Source organism: Lithobates pipiens, unplaced genomic scaffold, assembly GCF_037356315.1.
Source record: "Lithobates pipiens isolate NorthernLeopardFrog02 unplaced genomic scaffold, aLitPip1_a1.2 Scaffold_25, whole genome shotgun sequence".
NCBI classification, from domain to species: domain Eukaryota; kingdom Metazoa; phylum Chordata; class Amphibia; order Anura; family Ranidae; genus Lithobates; species Lithobates pipiens.
In genome coordinates this window covers 40,198,478-40,214,811 of record NW_027507787.1, presented here as the reverse complement: position 1 = coordinate 40,214,811, position 16,334 = coordinate 40,198,478, and the positions used below count along the sequence as shown (strand labels likewise).

General features: G+C 45.3%; 1 protein-coding gene across 46 annotated transcripts in view; it reads left to right on the top strand.

The window, feature by feature from the left end:
• The window catches only part of SORBS1 (sorbin and SH3 domain containing 1), a 582,779-nt gene that overhangs the window by 376,969 nt on the left and 189,476 nt on the right, over positions 1-16,334 (top strand). For all 46 annotated transcript variants that reach the window (XM_077454315.1, XM_077454316.1, XM_077454323.1 and 43 more), the window contains 2 exons: positions 10,432-10,484; positions 15,836-15,904. In XM_077454315.1, the coding sequence (XP_077310441.1) occupies positions 10,475-10,484; positions 15,836-15,904 (79 nt within the window). In that variant the 5' untranslated portion in view covers positions 10,432-10,474. The remainder of the gene's footprint in view (positions 1-10,431; positions 10,485-15,835; positions 15,905-16,334) is intronic.

Here is a 16,334-nt window from a genome sequence, read left to right as displayed (position 1 = left end):
AATTCTTCTGTTATGGCCCAATGTCAACTAATCTGACTAGGAAATCTCAGACACTAATGGGTAGTGTCTTAGCTTACCGTAAAGCAACCCCTCATATTCCTATTGACCTGTCACTAAGATGGGTATCCTTTTCAGCCAACAGGAACGTGCATGAGGTAGGAAAGGGGAGGCATTCTTCTAATGTATTAGGAAGTGCCAAGGCTGTCAAAACAGACTGAGATTTGGTTGTGACAGAATGACTTGGGAGGCTCCTGTAGGTATGTAAATACACTGCTATACCTTAAAATAAAAATATATGTGTGAATTGGCACTGCTAATTGATAACAATGTGGCAAACTTCAAATAAAAATATGTAAAAAATATATAAAATGTACTGTATCTTTAGGACATCATCATATACAAGTGTAAATGTGTTATCTGCGGAAACAGTTTATAAAATGTGCTACTGCTGCTCAATGAATATGTCCAGGGCGTGGCTTGGAGCTCGGAGCGGATGGCAGCAGGCTAGAGGAGCTCCGTTATACCCTCAGCCCTGACAGCGCAATATCCACCATAACCACCGGAGATCATGAGCAGATCCACCCGCCACAATTCTGGAAGCCGCTCCCGTCGTTCCACACCGACACCGGGCACCAGGAGCATCCCGGACATCTTTAAAACACAGCCCCGCCACAGCAAGGCCCTATCCAAGATGGTGCTGCCTCGTGGTGAAGACGAGTTCAGCGAGGATTCCCAATCCGCATATGAGGAGGAGGTAAGGGATGCACAGACAGATCACCCTCTCACCCTCACAGACATGATGAAGATAGCCGCAGATATTAAGGGCACCTTTTCATCCGCCATCACGGAGCTGAAGGCAGACGTTTTGTCTATTTCTGAAAAGCTAGAGAGAGTGGAGAGGGCTGGCACTCACCGAGACACAGCTATAGCACGCCTGGACAAAATCACCGACTCACACACGGCCCATCTCATTGCAATGAACAGACAGTTGGAGGATTTGGACAATAGGGGGAGAAGGAACAACATTAGGGTGAGAGGCATCCCGGAGTCGGTTGAAGCCAGCAACATTCCTTCTGCCCTCCAATATGTGTTTAATGAGCTACTGGAACGCCAAACCGACACCCCAATTGACTTTGTGCGGGCTCACAGAGCCCTGAGAGCCAGGCCTGTTGAGGCGGCCCCCCCACGGGATGTGATCTGTTGCCTCTCGGACTTTAAATTGAAAGAGGACATTATGGCGAAAGCAAGGCGCAATACCCACATCACATTTAATGACACTGAAATCTCCATTTTCCAGGATCTCTCTCCCATTACTTTGAGCAATAGGCGTGTGTTGCGCCCCCTGCTGGAGGCCTTACGGAGACAGAACATCCCCTATAAGTGGAAATTTCCCTTTGCTTTGAATGTGACTTACTCGGGCAGACAATTGTACTTACGCACCCCTGATGAGCTACCAGGTTTTTGCCGGGACATTCAATTGCCCTTGATTGAGCTTCCTGACTGGTATAGGGAATTTCACTACGCGCCTGCTTCTCAAGCCTCTCAGGGATCCCCCCATTCTACCCCCTCGAAACCTCCGCACAAAAGGGGGAAGTTCCTGAAACAACCTATTCCAGGCTCCAGCGCTACCCCACGACGCTCCTCCGCGCCTAGAGCCCTGCAGATGAATCCGGACCCAGAATGAGGTTCGTTCGGGTATGGATGCTCCGCCCGAATTTTAGTATGTATAGGATCGGCTAAGACCAGACGAGCACCTCTTCGGATACAAGTTTTTTCGTTTTAACGTTCGCTGACGTTGCTTACCTCCCTGGTTGCTGGCATCTTTTCTCTTCGTTCATAAGGTTGGTTCGTTTTGTTTTTCGGCTTACTCACCTATAGGAGAACGGTTGCTGATCGTACAGGGGCACACCGTCCGGATGCACGAAGGGCTCAAACCGACTTATTTTTCTTTTTGCACTATGTAACTTTGCAAAGTAGCCCTGAGTGGTCAGGCCTTCAAAACGCATTCCTCCAACATACACTGGAGATGGACTTGTCACCTGCACAAACACGGCCCATGACTTGCCATTGCCTGACTCCTGCATACCGAGCTTGGAGACATGTCGTATTGTTATGCTTTTACGGATGGACGTCGAGACCCGCAGCAGCGGTCAGCTGAACTGACTATTTCAGGTGCCACATGCTGGCGTTACACTGGTTTATTCCCGCTACCGGGAACTACGGTTATGGTGATATTTATATGTTGCATTTTGGTTAGTTTTAGCATGTTAAACATAGGGCTGGGGGGGCGCGGAGAGCAGCAGATACTTTGGAACAGACCACTTATCCCGGATTGCCTGGGATCTGGACTGTTGACGAAGTTCTGGGTGTTACTCCCACTACCCCCACAAGGGGCACCGTGGGTTGGCCCCGTGATTGACTTTCCTAGCTAGCTAGGGTTGTCGTCCGGTGGGTCATTTCACGGCCCCACTTCTTAGAAATCACCTCTGGGGGCTGCTCTCCAGAGGCTAATTACCAGTTCTCCTGTCCCACTTCCTTGGTGTCGGTTAGTGGGCTCCTCCTTCTCTTTTCCGCTACTTCCCCCCCCCCTCTCACCTTTTACTCTACCCACTTTCCCTCCTCCTCTTCCCTCCTCTCTTTCCTGCCCCCCCCCTCTGCTCCCCCTACCTCCTGTGGCTTCCTCCTTGCTCCCCTCATCCACTTCTTTTTTCTGATTCTCATTTTCTCTCTCCTTCACTCGACAACCTTCCTGCTACACGATGATTTACTCTGCTCTGGGGGGGAATCCTACCGTAATTTCGCACAACGTGCGTGGTCTCAATACTCCACAAAAACGGTCGCAACTGTTGCGCCACCTGGGGAAGGGGAAACCGTCCTTTGTGTTTTTACAGGAAACACATTTCAGGGCTAGTGAGATCCCTAAACTGACGAACCAATGCTTTCCTAAAGCTTTTCATGCAGCTAGCCCTGACTCGAAAACTAAAGGGGTCTCGATCCTGGTGGGCCGGGACTCTGGCTTCGAGCTCACTCAGCAAATGGCAGATCCTGAGGGACGGTTCCTCTTCCTCAAGGGGAAGGTGGGGGAGCTCCCTGTCACGCTGGCGAATGTCTATTTCCCAAATGTAGCACATGTGAGTTTTTGTCAGAAGTTGATTGATGAGCTTTCTGGGTTCGCTGCGGGGTGCATAATCCTGGGGGGGGATTTCAACATCTCGTTGGACCCCCTTTTGGATACTTCAGATGGCAAGTCTGCAATTTCATATCGCAAACTTAAAAAGATAAGATCCTTGCTGCATTCTATGGCACTGATGGACTCATGGCGGGTCAAGTACCCCCAGGGTAGGGATTTCACTTCTTTTTCAGCTATACACAACAAATACACCCGCATAGACTTTTTATTTCTGACACAAAGGGACCTACCCACTATACTAGACGCACGCATTGGGACGAGATCGGTGTCTGATCACGCGCCAATCTCCCTGACCTTAACACTACAGCCGACCCGCCGACAGACGAGTAACTGGCGACTTAACCCTGCATTGTTGACGGATCCCACGACCTTGGAACAGATAAGGGAGACCATACAACACTATTTCAGTGAAAATACGACTGCTGATGTTTCCCATATGACTGTTTGGGAGGCACACAAATGTGTCCTTAGGGGCAGACTGATGGGCCTGGCAGCACAGAGGAAGAGGGTAGCGGAACAGGACTTAAAGGATGCTTTTGCAAGAGTGAGGGTTTTGGAAGCACAACACAAGAGATCAGTGGCAGCGTTACTGGCTGATGACCTCTTGCTGGCACGCAGGACTCTCCAGGAGAAGTTAGACCTACAGGCCAAGCGGATCGTGTTCTTCCGTCGGGGCTTTTTCTACGAACACGGCAACAAAAGTGGCAAATTTTTGGCACGAGCTTTGAGGGGGGTGCGGGCCTCACATACCATCACCCAGATCAGGAACCGCGAGAACCGATTGGTTCAAGACACGGACAGTATTGCGGCGGGATTTCACGGGTTTTACTCAAAGCTGTATAACATTCCCCCCCCGCATAAACCAGCTTGGGTAGAGGGATCGAGATGCGAGATCATAGAACAGTACCTTCAACGCAGTGGCATGCCGGGTCTCTCGGCAGAGGATGCCAGGGAACTGGACAGGCCTATTACAGCCTCGGAGCTCACGCAGACTATTCAATCATTGAAAACCGGGAAGAGCCCAGGCCCGGACGGCTTTTCAGCCATTTACTATAAGACCTTCGCACACCTTTTGGTGACACCCTTATTGAAGGCCCTGAATTCCCTTCCCGAGCTCCGGGAGGTTCCACCGACCTTTAACCTGGCACACATTACGGTGCTCCCCAAGCCGGGGAAGGACCCTAGTGCCTGCTCAAGCTACCGGCCAATTTCGTTGCTCAACTTGGACATAAAGCTACTGTCAAAAATTATAGCTACCAGGCTGAACACATTCTTGCCCGAACTGATTGGTCCGGAGCAGGCAGGCTTTATGCCCGGGAGAGAGGCTCGGGACAATGTCATCAAAGTGGTGGATCTCTTGCATTGTATGAGGGGGAGCGCTGTCGAGGGCCTTCTCCTGTCCACGGACGCGGAGAAGGCCTTCGACAGAGTGGCGTGGGACTTCATGTTCGCGGTTTGCAGGCGGGTGGGTTTTCAGACACGACTGTTGGCTTGGCTCTCGGCGCTGTACCACCGCCCGACGGCTCGTTTAAAAATAAATAGGGCTCTTTCTGAACCTGTAAGCATACGTAACGGTACACGCCAGGGCTGCCCGTTATCGCCAATATTGTTTATCCTCGTACTCGAACCATGCATCCGCATGATCAATGCAAACCCATCAATTAGTGGCCTCAGGCAGGGACTTACGCATTTCAAGCTAGCCGCCTACACGGATGACCTTCTATTCTTACTGTCACAGCCCCACATCTCGATCCCTAATTTATTAACTGAATTTGAGATCTTTGGATACCTTTCAAACTTTAAAATTAACTGCGAGAAATCGGAGGCGCTGAACATATCCCTGGGTCCTGCGTGCCTGCGGACTGCCAAGTCTAATTGTCCCTTTAAGTGGGTAGATCACAAACTCAAATATTTGGGGATTTGGCTCACGCCCAACTCAGACAGTCTCTACGCACAAAACTTCCAACCCTTTCTGAACGACCTGCGTGAGGACCTACGGGCATGGCACACTCACCCGTTGTCTTGGTTCGGGAGGGCGGCTGCCATTAAGATGGCAATATTGCCGAGGGTACTATATCTTTTTCACACACTTCCCATTAAGTTGCCTAGACGGTTCTTCATTCACCTGCAAGCATTAGTGAGAAGTTTTATATGGGCCAACAAGAAACCCCGAATTAATTTTTCTACCTTGACTTTGCCGAAGGTAAAAGGGGGTATCAATCTACCAAACTTCAGATTCTACTACTATGCGACACACCTGGTTCGCATATTGGACTGGAACTGCCATGCCACGACTAAGGACTGGGTGAGATTGGAAGCTGGCCTGTCAGATACGCCACTGAGGTTCCTGCCGTGGGTAGTGAAGGAGGCTAGACCGGTCATGCTTGCAACACACCCTCTGATAGGGCCAACTCTAGAAGTCTTTGGGGAAGCATCACGTCGGTGTGGACTGGCATCTACGCCGGGTCCCTTGACACCCTTAGCTCACAATTCTTCATTTGCGTCTGGGCACTCTACGGTGTCTTTCCCACATAGGGCTGATGGGACACCCACGACTGTGACACACTGCTTGGAGAGGAACAAACTTAAGACCTTTCAAGCCCTGGCGCAGGACTTACAGGCAAAACACTTCACTTACTGGCAGTACAGACAGCTACATGACTATATTCACTGCGCGACCAACAGATCGCACGTTTTGAGAGAACAAACGTGGTTCGAACAATTGTGCATCACGGGTGAACCAGTGAGAAGGGCGACATCCCTGATCTACAATTGGCTACAGACCTCCAGGACTGACCGCTCGACCAGACATAAACTGGACTGGGAGAGGTTTTTCTCCAAGACCTTTACGGACGAGCAATGGAACAATGCATGCATACTGACACACAAATGCTCTATAAGCACTAGCACACAAGAAACGGCGTATAAAGTCTTGACGAACTGGTACTTTACACCAGTTAGACTTAATAAATGGTTCCCAGGCACGTCAGAATCCTGCTGGAGATGTGGAGGTGATGGAGGTGATATGTTACATATTTGGTGGAACTGCCCGAGCCTTAAAGGGTTCTGGGACGGGATCTGCTCGCAGATTCGCGCCATCACAGAGACGGGCATTGACCTCACACCTGAATGCTGCTTACTCCACATCTCCAGCTACTCGTTAAGCAAATACAAAAAATCAATGGTGCGCCACTTGCTGAACGCCGCTAAGGCGATCATTCCCAGACATTGGAAGTCCACGCGCCCTCCCTCTTTGAGGGAGTGGCTGTCAGAGGTGGACTCCCTGTACAAAATGGAAGAAACGGTGGCGATGGCTGCCGAACGGACTGACAAATTTCAGACTGTGGAGACCTTGGTTTACCTTCAAATACTCAGACGCTTTTGCGAAACTTCAAAATGGTTGAATCCCTAATAGCTATGTACATGTCTGTTTAGTAGTAAGATGGTCTCATGTGAATTAAGCTAAGCCCTACATTTCAGTTCTCAACTAATTTGCATCTCGAATTGGGGTTATGTGCCGGTTATAATGTAACATCTTTGTTGTCGTTCTGAAGCCAGCTAGTGTACTCAAGACAAGTTATTGACAGGTTCTCGCTTTTTCTGTTCCGCACCTCCCCCAATACGGGGTGCCCACCACCTTTCCTTTTACCCCCAATCCTTTTTTCTTTCCCCCCTTTCTTTATAGACACTTAAAATTCACCCCCACCATTTGCAAGTATCTTAATATCTGGACCATCGGGGGTTTATGGTCGATTACCTCATCAGATTCCGCATTACAGAGGTCCTGATTTATGTTGGGAGGGGGTCCCCCCTTTTTCGGGCCCCCCCTCCATGCTGCTTAATGTTACCGAAATATAAGGTACTCTGTAACGGTATCTAGGAATGAACGATATGATATGTTGTGCATTGTGGGTTTGATCCCACGACTGTTCCTTAGTTTTTATTGTACTATATTGTGATGTCAAATGCTTCAATAAACTTTTATTGGTTAATAATGAATATGTCCAAAGTGTATCCATTTCTTCAAAAGTGCCAAAGTGCAAAAATCAGCAAAAAGTCAACACCAACGCATCAAACAAAAAGTCCATAAAAAAATCAGTTCCTAGAAAGTGCTGGTGAAGTGAAAGAATGTTTTGTCTTTAATCAGCGACAATGTTGACTCTTCACACATGCCCCCCCCCCCCCCCCAGGTCCGCACTCAGCAAAGGGATGTACCCCTACAGGGGTAAAAGGCCTTACAATGGAGTCAGCTCTTTGCTTTGCCCTGCGGTCCTTCCTTGGTTTCCGTGATCTTTTGATACATTCATATACAGATAGATAAGAAAAAAGGGGATCCCATCATGTAAATACGTAAATAAAGGTTTATTAGATAAAATTATTTTTATAAAAAAGCACCATCACTAGTGCTGCCGGATAATAAATAATTAAAAACAACTTTCTGAGACAGTACACATTATATATTTTCACATATTTTTATTTGAAATTTGTTACATTGTTATCACTTAGCAGCGCCAATTCATCCATATATTTTTATTTTACTCCACTGATTCCACACCTGTGCGTACAGCTGGGGTGGGCTGCAGCTAATTACATTTTTCCTGGCATGGAACACTTTATTTCTTTTTATACACTGCTATATCTTCATAACTTTTTTTTTTTTTTTTGTCCTACTGCCCATCTTTTTTTAGGAGTTATGTTCACTCTTGTTGGCTGCCCATCTGTCAGGCTTACCCCTAGCACAGCTAGTCGGCGCTATAGCTGGTTTCTGTGTTCTTCACCTATAGCAGCCCGCTTTTAGCCCTTGTACACACGGTCGGAGATTTCGTCAGAATGTGTCCGATCGGAGCGGTTTGTCGGATATTCCAACTGTGTGTGGTATGCATCGGACTGTTTCCGTCGGACCAAATTTTCCAACTTGCTGGAAATATTTTCCGACAAACTGCTCCGATCGGACATACTCCGATCATGTGTAGAGAATTTTGATCGGACAAAGTGCCACGCATGCTCAGATCAAATTCCTACACCAAAGCTATTGGCTACTAGCGTGAACGTAGTCCCATCGTAACGAAATTGCGTCATCACGTTCTGAAAGATCGGATTTTCCGACAACTTTGTCCGACCGTGTGTATGCAACAGTTTCAGACAAGATCCGTCGGACAAAATCCGACGGACAAAATCCAATGGATTTGGTTGTCGGAATCTCCGACCGTGTGTACAAGAGCTCACATAGGGCAAGCAATCCATAGTCAAAAAGGCAAGCAGCGCTCAGAGCATAGTCTAAGTGTCAATGCAAGGTCATAAAGAGGGAAATCAAAACAGTAGAGCAGGGCAGACAAACAGGGACCTTGGAGCACGTGTTACAAATGCTATCACAAGCATGAGACTGCAGGCGTTGCTGGCTTAAATCAGGTTTGGTCTCCACCCAGAAACTGGCAACATCAATCACCTTGCAAGTGGACAGGCAGACGGAGAATGCATCACTGCCAAAACCAGAATGCTGGAATGAGACCAGCAGCTATCAAGGAACAGGAGCACTGCACACTCCTGACACCATCATTATTGACGTCCGTTTTGGCAAACATTATTGTAACCTGTGTACGTTGTGTTTATTTTCTAATTTTGCACTTAATACTAGTACCGGTACATGATATATGTGACATCCTCATGCGTGGATCCTCATCTATATCCTCATGACATGATGGATGTAATAATGAAATGTTTCTTATTTCTCACTAGGGCTTCAATTTGGCACCATAAGAAAAATTTCTTCCATTAAGATCGGTCGCAAAAGACAGGCCCACATTCTTCCCAGGCTTCTTTGTGACTTGACAGCTAGAGTTTAAACCAAATGAAGTGTGAGAAACCTTTCCCATATCAACCGGATGATGGTTGTATACATCGGGCTTTCATCACAATACAAGCAGAAATAAATAAGTACACAAGTATAGTCACTTAGCAATTTGCTTTGATGTTAGCTAGGGTTATGTACAGTATCCTTGGACTGTCATGTATTATGATACTTATATTTTGATTTATAACGTATATGGTAGGTTGAGATAATTGTAACTGATGTTCTTTATTAAATTTGAGGCACTGCAGTCTGCTCACATAATTTGTAATAAAAACATCTTTGCCATTCTCAAGCTTCCCTCCAACCACTTTGTATATTGTTTTATATATACTGTGATTCTATACTTGCCAAATATGCTGCAGAACTCCCTCCACTAAGACTAGCTGCTGAAACTGCTGTCTACTTCCTGGATTTACACACACACAGGAGGCACACCTCCAGCTCTGCAGCTCTCACTGGCCCTCTTATGACTCACCCCCCCTCTCTTCTTGGCAAACTCCCATGAGATTGAGAGAGAAAGAGCTGTGCATGATGTCAAAAGCCTCTGCCTTTTACCAGACAATCCTGTACCATTTTTTGGCTAGAATGTACCATTACAATAAACATTTGTTCTTTATTATATACTTTTTGTTATTTATGGTTATACCAATGATACATATGTACTATACTTGCCAATGGATATATTTATGGTTTACACAAAAGGTATATGAGTACCTTATTTATTAGTGAATACACGACTCATTTGAAGTCCCATGTTTGTTGCGCCCCTCATTTCTATTGTATAAGGTATTTATTGGCAGAAAAAAATGTTTTACTATCCAAAGTTTAAACAACAATGGCAGAAGATTTATTAGATGGAAAGTTGAAAAAATTACTGAATGTCCACTTTAATTTTATAGTCTGTCCCATAGCCATGGGTAGAGGGTCATGTTCAGGTTCTCAAGATAGGTGCTCATGAGGTGTTTTCTGTCAGCGCCTTCCATACATATAAAGCCCTACATTTCTGAGTTCAGGTGTGCTTTAATAACTGAAGAGCCTGATTGTCTTAGATGAAGTTTAGATCGTGGAAGAAAATGAGGCCTAGTGAGTATTTTCATGAATTGACCACAGAGATAAACATTAACGTGTTTATCACTGCTCTCTGCATTAATTGGCAGATCGTCCATTTTTATGACTTCATCTCCCTTGGTGTTGAATAAGCAAGGATGGGATTTTTAGGACTTGGGGAGACAGTGACACCATAAATGGACATTTAAGCTGAATAAGGTCCAGGAAGTTGTGCTGGCAGATTTTTCACATACCTTCTAACTTATGAAAGAATATGAAGCTGGCGAAGGCTAAGCAAAGTCCAGCATGAGATAAACATTTGTCTTTTTCCTTTTCCAAACAGAAACAAACAAACATTGAAGGAGAAAACGTGCACAGCCCTCAGCATGAGTTCTGGTGAGTACATAAGACACTCTGTACAATAAGTGCATGCTCTTTTCTGCTCTGCATGTCTGTTGTTCTGGAAGTCAGGCATTGATCCAACTATGAACAGCCTCCATGGTAATGTTAATCACTGTGATGTGCATGGTTTGAAATAGAAGTTACAGAATCTTTTGTATAAAATCCTGATATACATAACAGTATGATAACTAGACATATGAAAATGTAATTCATTGCTGCTCAGTAACAACAGGGGAAAACTGATAAAAAGTGAGCAAAATGTTAAATCTTTTTTACATAGTGTCCATTCATTAGATATTCTGCACCACATTGCACTGATCTAAAAAAATAAAAAATCTTTGCCTTAGAACACAACATAGCAAATCCTAATCCATTATCATAGTAGGCTAAATACAGCTCTTATTCAAAGTGTTCATACAGAAACATTTTTTTAGCGGTCCAAGGCTGTAAAGACATAATATCAAGACTTGTATCCTTCAGCACAAGTATAAATGAAGAGGAAGCTTTGTAAAATTTGCATAGATTGGGAGGGGTTAGAACAGTGGCGGCCCGCGCATTGTGGGCGCACGGGCACTGGCCCCTTTCGGTGTGCACAGTGGCTGCATATGATGGGCACAGTGACTGTATTTGGTGGGTACAGTGGCTACATATGATGGGCACAGTGGCTGTATTTGGTGGGCACAGTGGCTGTATTTGGTGGGCACAGTGGCTGTATTTGATGGGCACAGTGGCTGAATTTGCTGGGAACAGTGGCTGAATTTGATAGGCACAGTGATGCTGCAATTGATGTTTTTTTTTTTTTTTTTTTTTTGATTGGTTTGTGCAAAAGTTATAGCGTTTACAAAATAGGGATAGTTTTATGGCATTTTTATTAATAATTTTTTTTTTTTTTTTACTAGTAATGGCGGCGATCAGCGATTTTTTTATTGTGACTGCGACATTGCGGTGGAGACATCGGACATTTTTGACACATTTTTGGGACCATTGTCATTTATACAGTAATCACTGCTATATAAATGCAGTGATTCCTGTGTAAATTACACTGGCAGTGAAGGGGTTAACCAGTGGGTGGCAGTGTAGGGGTTAAGTGTTCCTAGGGGTGTGTTACTAACTGTGGGGGGGCTGGGCTTTCATTTAGTGAACACTGATCTCTGCTCCAATCACATGGAGCAGAGATCAGTGTCACTAGTTGCTAGGCAGAATGGGGAAATGCTGTTTACACGGCATTTCCTCCATTCAGCCGCCCCGTGAGACGATCGCGGGTATGCCCGTGGCGATCAAGTCCACGGGACCAGCGACCGGACTCACGGGGGTCCCGACCGACACGCGAGCACGCCGCTGGCGGCGCGCCCACGATGGCAGGGCGGCATTGAAGATTGGACATACCTGTACGCCAGTATGCCTGCCCGTGCCATTCTGCCGACGTACATCAGTGTGCGCCGGTCAGGAATCGGTTAATGAATTTAAAAAATAAAATAAAACTTTATACCCCCATTTTTGTGTATACTATGAAAGATGGTGTTACACAAGTAAATGGATACCTAACATGTCTCGCTTTAAAATTGCACACGTCCTTGGAATTGGGACAAACCACGGTACTTAAAAATCTCCATAGGTGACGCGTTAAATGCCTTTACAGGTTACCTGTTATTGTTACAGAGGATGTCTAGAATTATTGCTCTCACTCTAACATTCACCATGATACCTCATGTATGGTGCGAACACTGTTTACATATGCGTGCACGACTTACATATGCGTTTGTTTCTGCACATCAGGGAGAGATGAGGGCGTTTCACTTTTTTTAAAATTATTTTATGTTCTATTTTTTCACTGTCACTTTCTCTTTTTTTATCACTTTTTTGATCAATGTAAACCTCCCCTGTAATAGAAATAATGATGGCAGGTCCTCTTTATGGAAAGATCTGGGGTCAAAAAGACCCCAAATCTCTCCTTTTACATTTTAAAATAATAAAAAAAAATAGTTAGTTTCCACCCTGGACCAGAAGTGAGATCATAACATCTCTCCAGTCCTCCAGGGCCATAGATCAATCAGAGATGATCTAGTCTCTCGCTGTCTCTGTGACCAGCTGGCCACAACGTCGGATCGTTTCTTGGGTGAGTCAGCGGACATTGTAAGCCCAAGAAGCAGCGGGAGGGAAGCTTTGGAAAGTGATCCAGTGCCTAATACCAGGATTTCAGCCAAAACCCTGGTAAACCACTTGCAAACCGCGTCATATATATGTTAGCCCCTGTACACACGGTCAGACATTCTGCCAACCAAATCCATTGGATTTTGTCCGATAGATTGTGTCCGAAACTGTTGCATACACACTGTCAGACCAAGTTGTCGGAAAATCAGATCGTTCAGAACGTGATGACATTATTTCGTTACGACGGGACTACATTCAGGCTAGTAGCCAATAGCTTTGGTGTAGGAATTTGATCTGAGCATGCGTGGCACTTTGTGCGATCGGAATTCTCTACACATGATCGGAGTATGTCCGATCGGACCAGTTTGTCGGAAAATATTTCCAACAAGTTGGAAAATTGGGTCCGACGGATATTCCGACTGAATCAGTCCGATGCATACCACACACAGTCGGATTATCCGACAACGCGGTCCAATAGGACACATTCCGACGGATTCTCCGACCGTGTGTACAAGGGCTTATACAGCTTTAAAGTGGAATTAAAACATCCTATCCTTTACATCCAAGGAAGCTGCTTCTGTTTGATCTGAAACTGCCGCTAAGCATGTGATCAGTTAGGAGACAGGCCATTTGATGATTTGTTTTTTGAAACCATGTGTTTAGTTCTGCTTTATGATTTACTGCTGTTTAGGAGCTCTGGGCTAAATGGCAGTCTTCAGCAAGAAGAAACCGGAGCAATGCTGGAGGCAATTTACAGTACACACTAATTTTAGTAGCACAATTATTGATAAAAAATAATGTTCTTTAGCAAGGAAAATTCATTCCACATTAGGTTGTTATGGGTAATGTTATGTCACAAATCGAAATCCACTTTTAATGCAAAAAGCATTGCCATACTGAACTTTTTTCTGTCTCCTTAATGGTTGCTGACTGATGCATGAAAGATATGAGAAGACACATTCTTTCTGTATTCTTCCAACTGTCTCTCTTTTGGAACCAAATTCCAACATTAGTTCCTCCTCAATTGTCCCTCTTTGAGCATGATATACCGTATATACTCGAGTATAAGCCGAGATTTTCAGCCTCTTTTTTGAGGCTGAAAGTGCCCCCCTCGGCTTATACTCGAGTCATCGCTGTCTGCCCGCTCGAACAGCGTGTCGAGCAGACAGACAGCGGCCATTCTATTCAAAAGCCGCGCCTCCGGCTCCGCCTTCGCCTGTGATAGGCGGAACACTGAATTTCCCAGCAGCCTGTGTTCCGCCTATCACGGACATCGTATCATCCTCGTACTACGGACGAGGATGATACGACGTCTGTGATAGGCGGAACACAGGCTGCTGGGAAATTCAGTGTTCCGCCTATCACAGGCGAAGGCGGCGGCGCAGCTTTTGAATTTTACAATGGCCGCCGACGAAGAGGGCACGGGACGGGACGGGACGGGGGCAAGGCAAGGCAAGGCACGACACGGCACGGGACGGAGGCAAGGAGGCAAGGTAAATCCCCCCTTCCTTGTGTGCTGTGTGTTTTTCAGTCCTTTGCTCACAAAGAAATGATCTTTTCAGAACAAGCCAGAGAGTTTCAGAGGAACATTAATAATTCATATGCCTACAGAATGCGGCTGCTTGCTCTTATCAGCAGATAATTCTGGCCAGAACAATCCCTGATTACATGTGTTTATTGTGCCCTCGAATGCCTTCCATAACCCTGTGTACATAAAGATTCATTATTCTTCACCGGCACTATGGCTCACCCTATAGGGCATCATAACACCATAAAGAAAGTAGGATCATCCCAAATAGGGATCTGTAGTCCCTTTAAAGCCCAACTCCATGAAACAAATTGCTGGTTATTAGGAGGCTCGGGACAAAGGTAGGCTGGACACACACACACACACACACACACACACACATACACACACACACATACACACACACACACACATACACACACACACACACACACACACACACACACACACACACACACACACGGATGGATGGAGACACACACAGGGATGGATGGATGGATGGAGACACACACACACAGGGATGGATGGATGGATGGATGGAGACACACACACACAGGGATGGATGGATGGATGGATGGAGACACACACACACAGGGATGGATGGATGGATGGACACACACACACACAGGGATGGATGGACGGACACACAGGGATGGACGGACACACAGGGATGGACGGACACACAGGGATGGACGGACACACAGGGATGGACGGACACACACACAGGGATGGACAGGCATGTCTCACCCTCGGCTTATACACGAGTCAATAAGTTTGCCAGTTTTTTTGGGGGTAAATTGGGGGCCTCGGCTTATATTCGGGTCGGCCTATACTCGAGTATATACGGTATAGACTTTGATAGTTAAATAATGTGTTTGTTACATTCAACTTTTATTTCCAAAAGCTAGAATAAAGCTAAAGTCATAATTAACAAGACATACATTTTTGGCCAAGTTTTTCATGGACTTTGTGAGCAGATGTGTACTAAAAGTATTCACTGTATTTCTATTGTTTGCGCTTATGTTAAATGGTGTCTATCCATCTTAGAAAGATGGGAGGCATGGATGGCATTGACTTGACACATTTGGGGAATATAGAGTTGTTGTCAGGGAATGTTGGGTCCATGGGGTTATAAAAGTCTTTAGAGTGAGGGATACTATGCCTGCAGATATAAGTATTTTACATGTATTAGACATTCGTTAACTTAAAGTACGGTATATGTGAACTCTCACTTTATAAAACAACCCATTCAGTTTAAAATGGGAATGAAAGACAAAACTTATAAAAAAACATTATAAATACCTTTTATCCCTTTTTTATGGTAAATGATCACTTACCTCCATTTTCAGCCCCCCCTCCCCTCCATACCAGACCTGGCCTAGCATGGATTGAGGGGGGGGGGGGGGGCACCATATTTATTTATTTATTTTTATTTTTAATGTTGGCTCTTTTGGTTACATTCTGCTGTCAGTGGGGAATCCCCTGCTGATAGCAGGGGTGACTCATCATTTTTAGGATGCCAGCGGGTGCCAACTCCTCAACCAATGATTCATCCATGCTGCCTGATCGCTTAATGAGTCACAATAAAAACAAATCACATTAAAAAATACTTTATCCCTGTGTGGTAGAATATTATGCTATGGTGACCTTCTTATTTGTACTGCAGACAATGAAGTAAACCTAGCAAACCGTGTGGTAAATGGAGTAACGTCTGGCTGCAATATGCAGGAAAAAGGTAAGTCATATGATTGTGAATTTTATGTGTTATCTAATATAACAATAATATATAACACAAACGTAAATTACAATAATGTGTTTGAAGTATGGCAATTATGCATTGAAAGATTAGAGCTATTTTGTACCTGTCACATACAATTTAATAGCCGGTGTGAAATTAGGAGCATGACTAAGAACTCATAGTATCTAGTTAGAGCAATGTAGCAGTATTTGTTGTAATGGAGATAATGCTCAACTAGGTTCTATGTTCAGCACCACTATCGGTATATGGCAGTAGTACATGCAACAAGATTCTCTGGCAAACAAAGTGAAGATGCCACGTGACCCCCCTCCCCATCTAAATGGATTTGTGCTGCATGGCTTGGATGGCACGGGGTGCAAACATGAAAGCCTCTAGGGTTGCTACCTTTTGGGTAAAACAAAGCAAC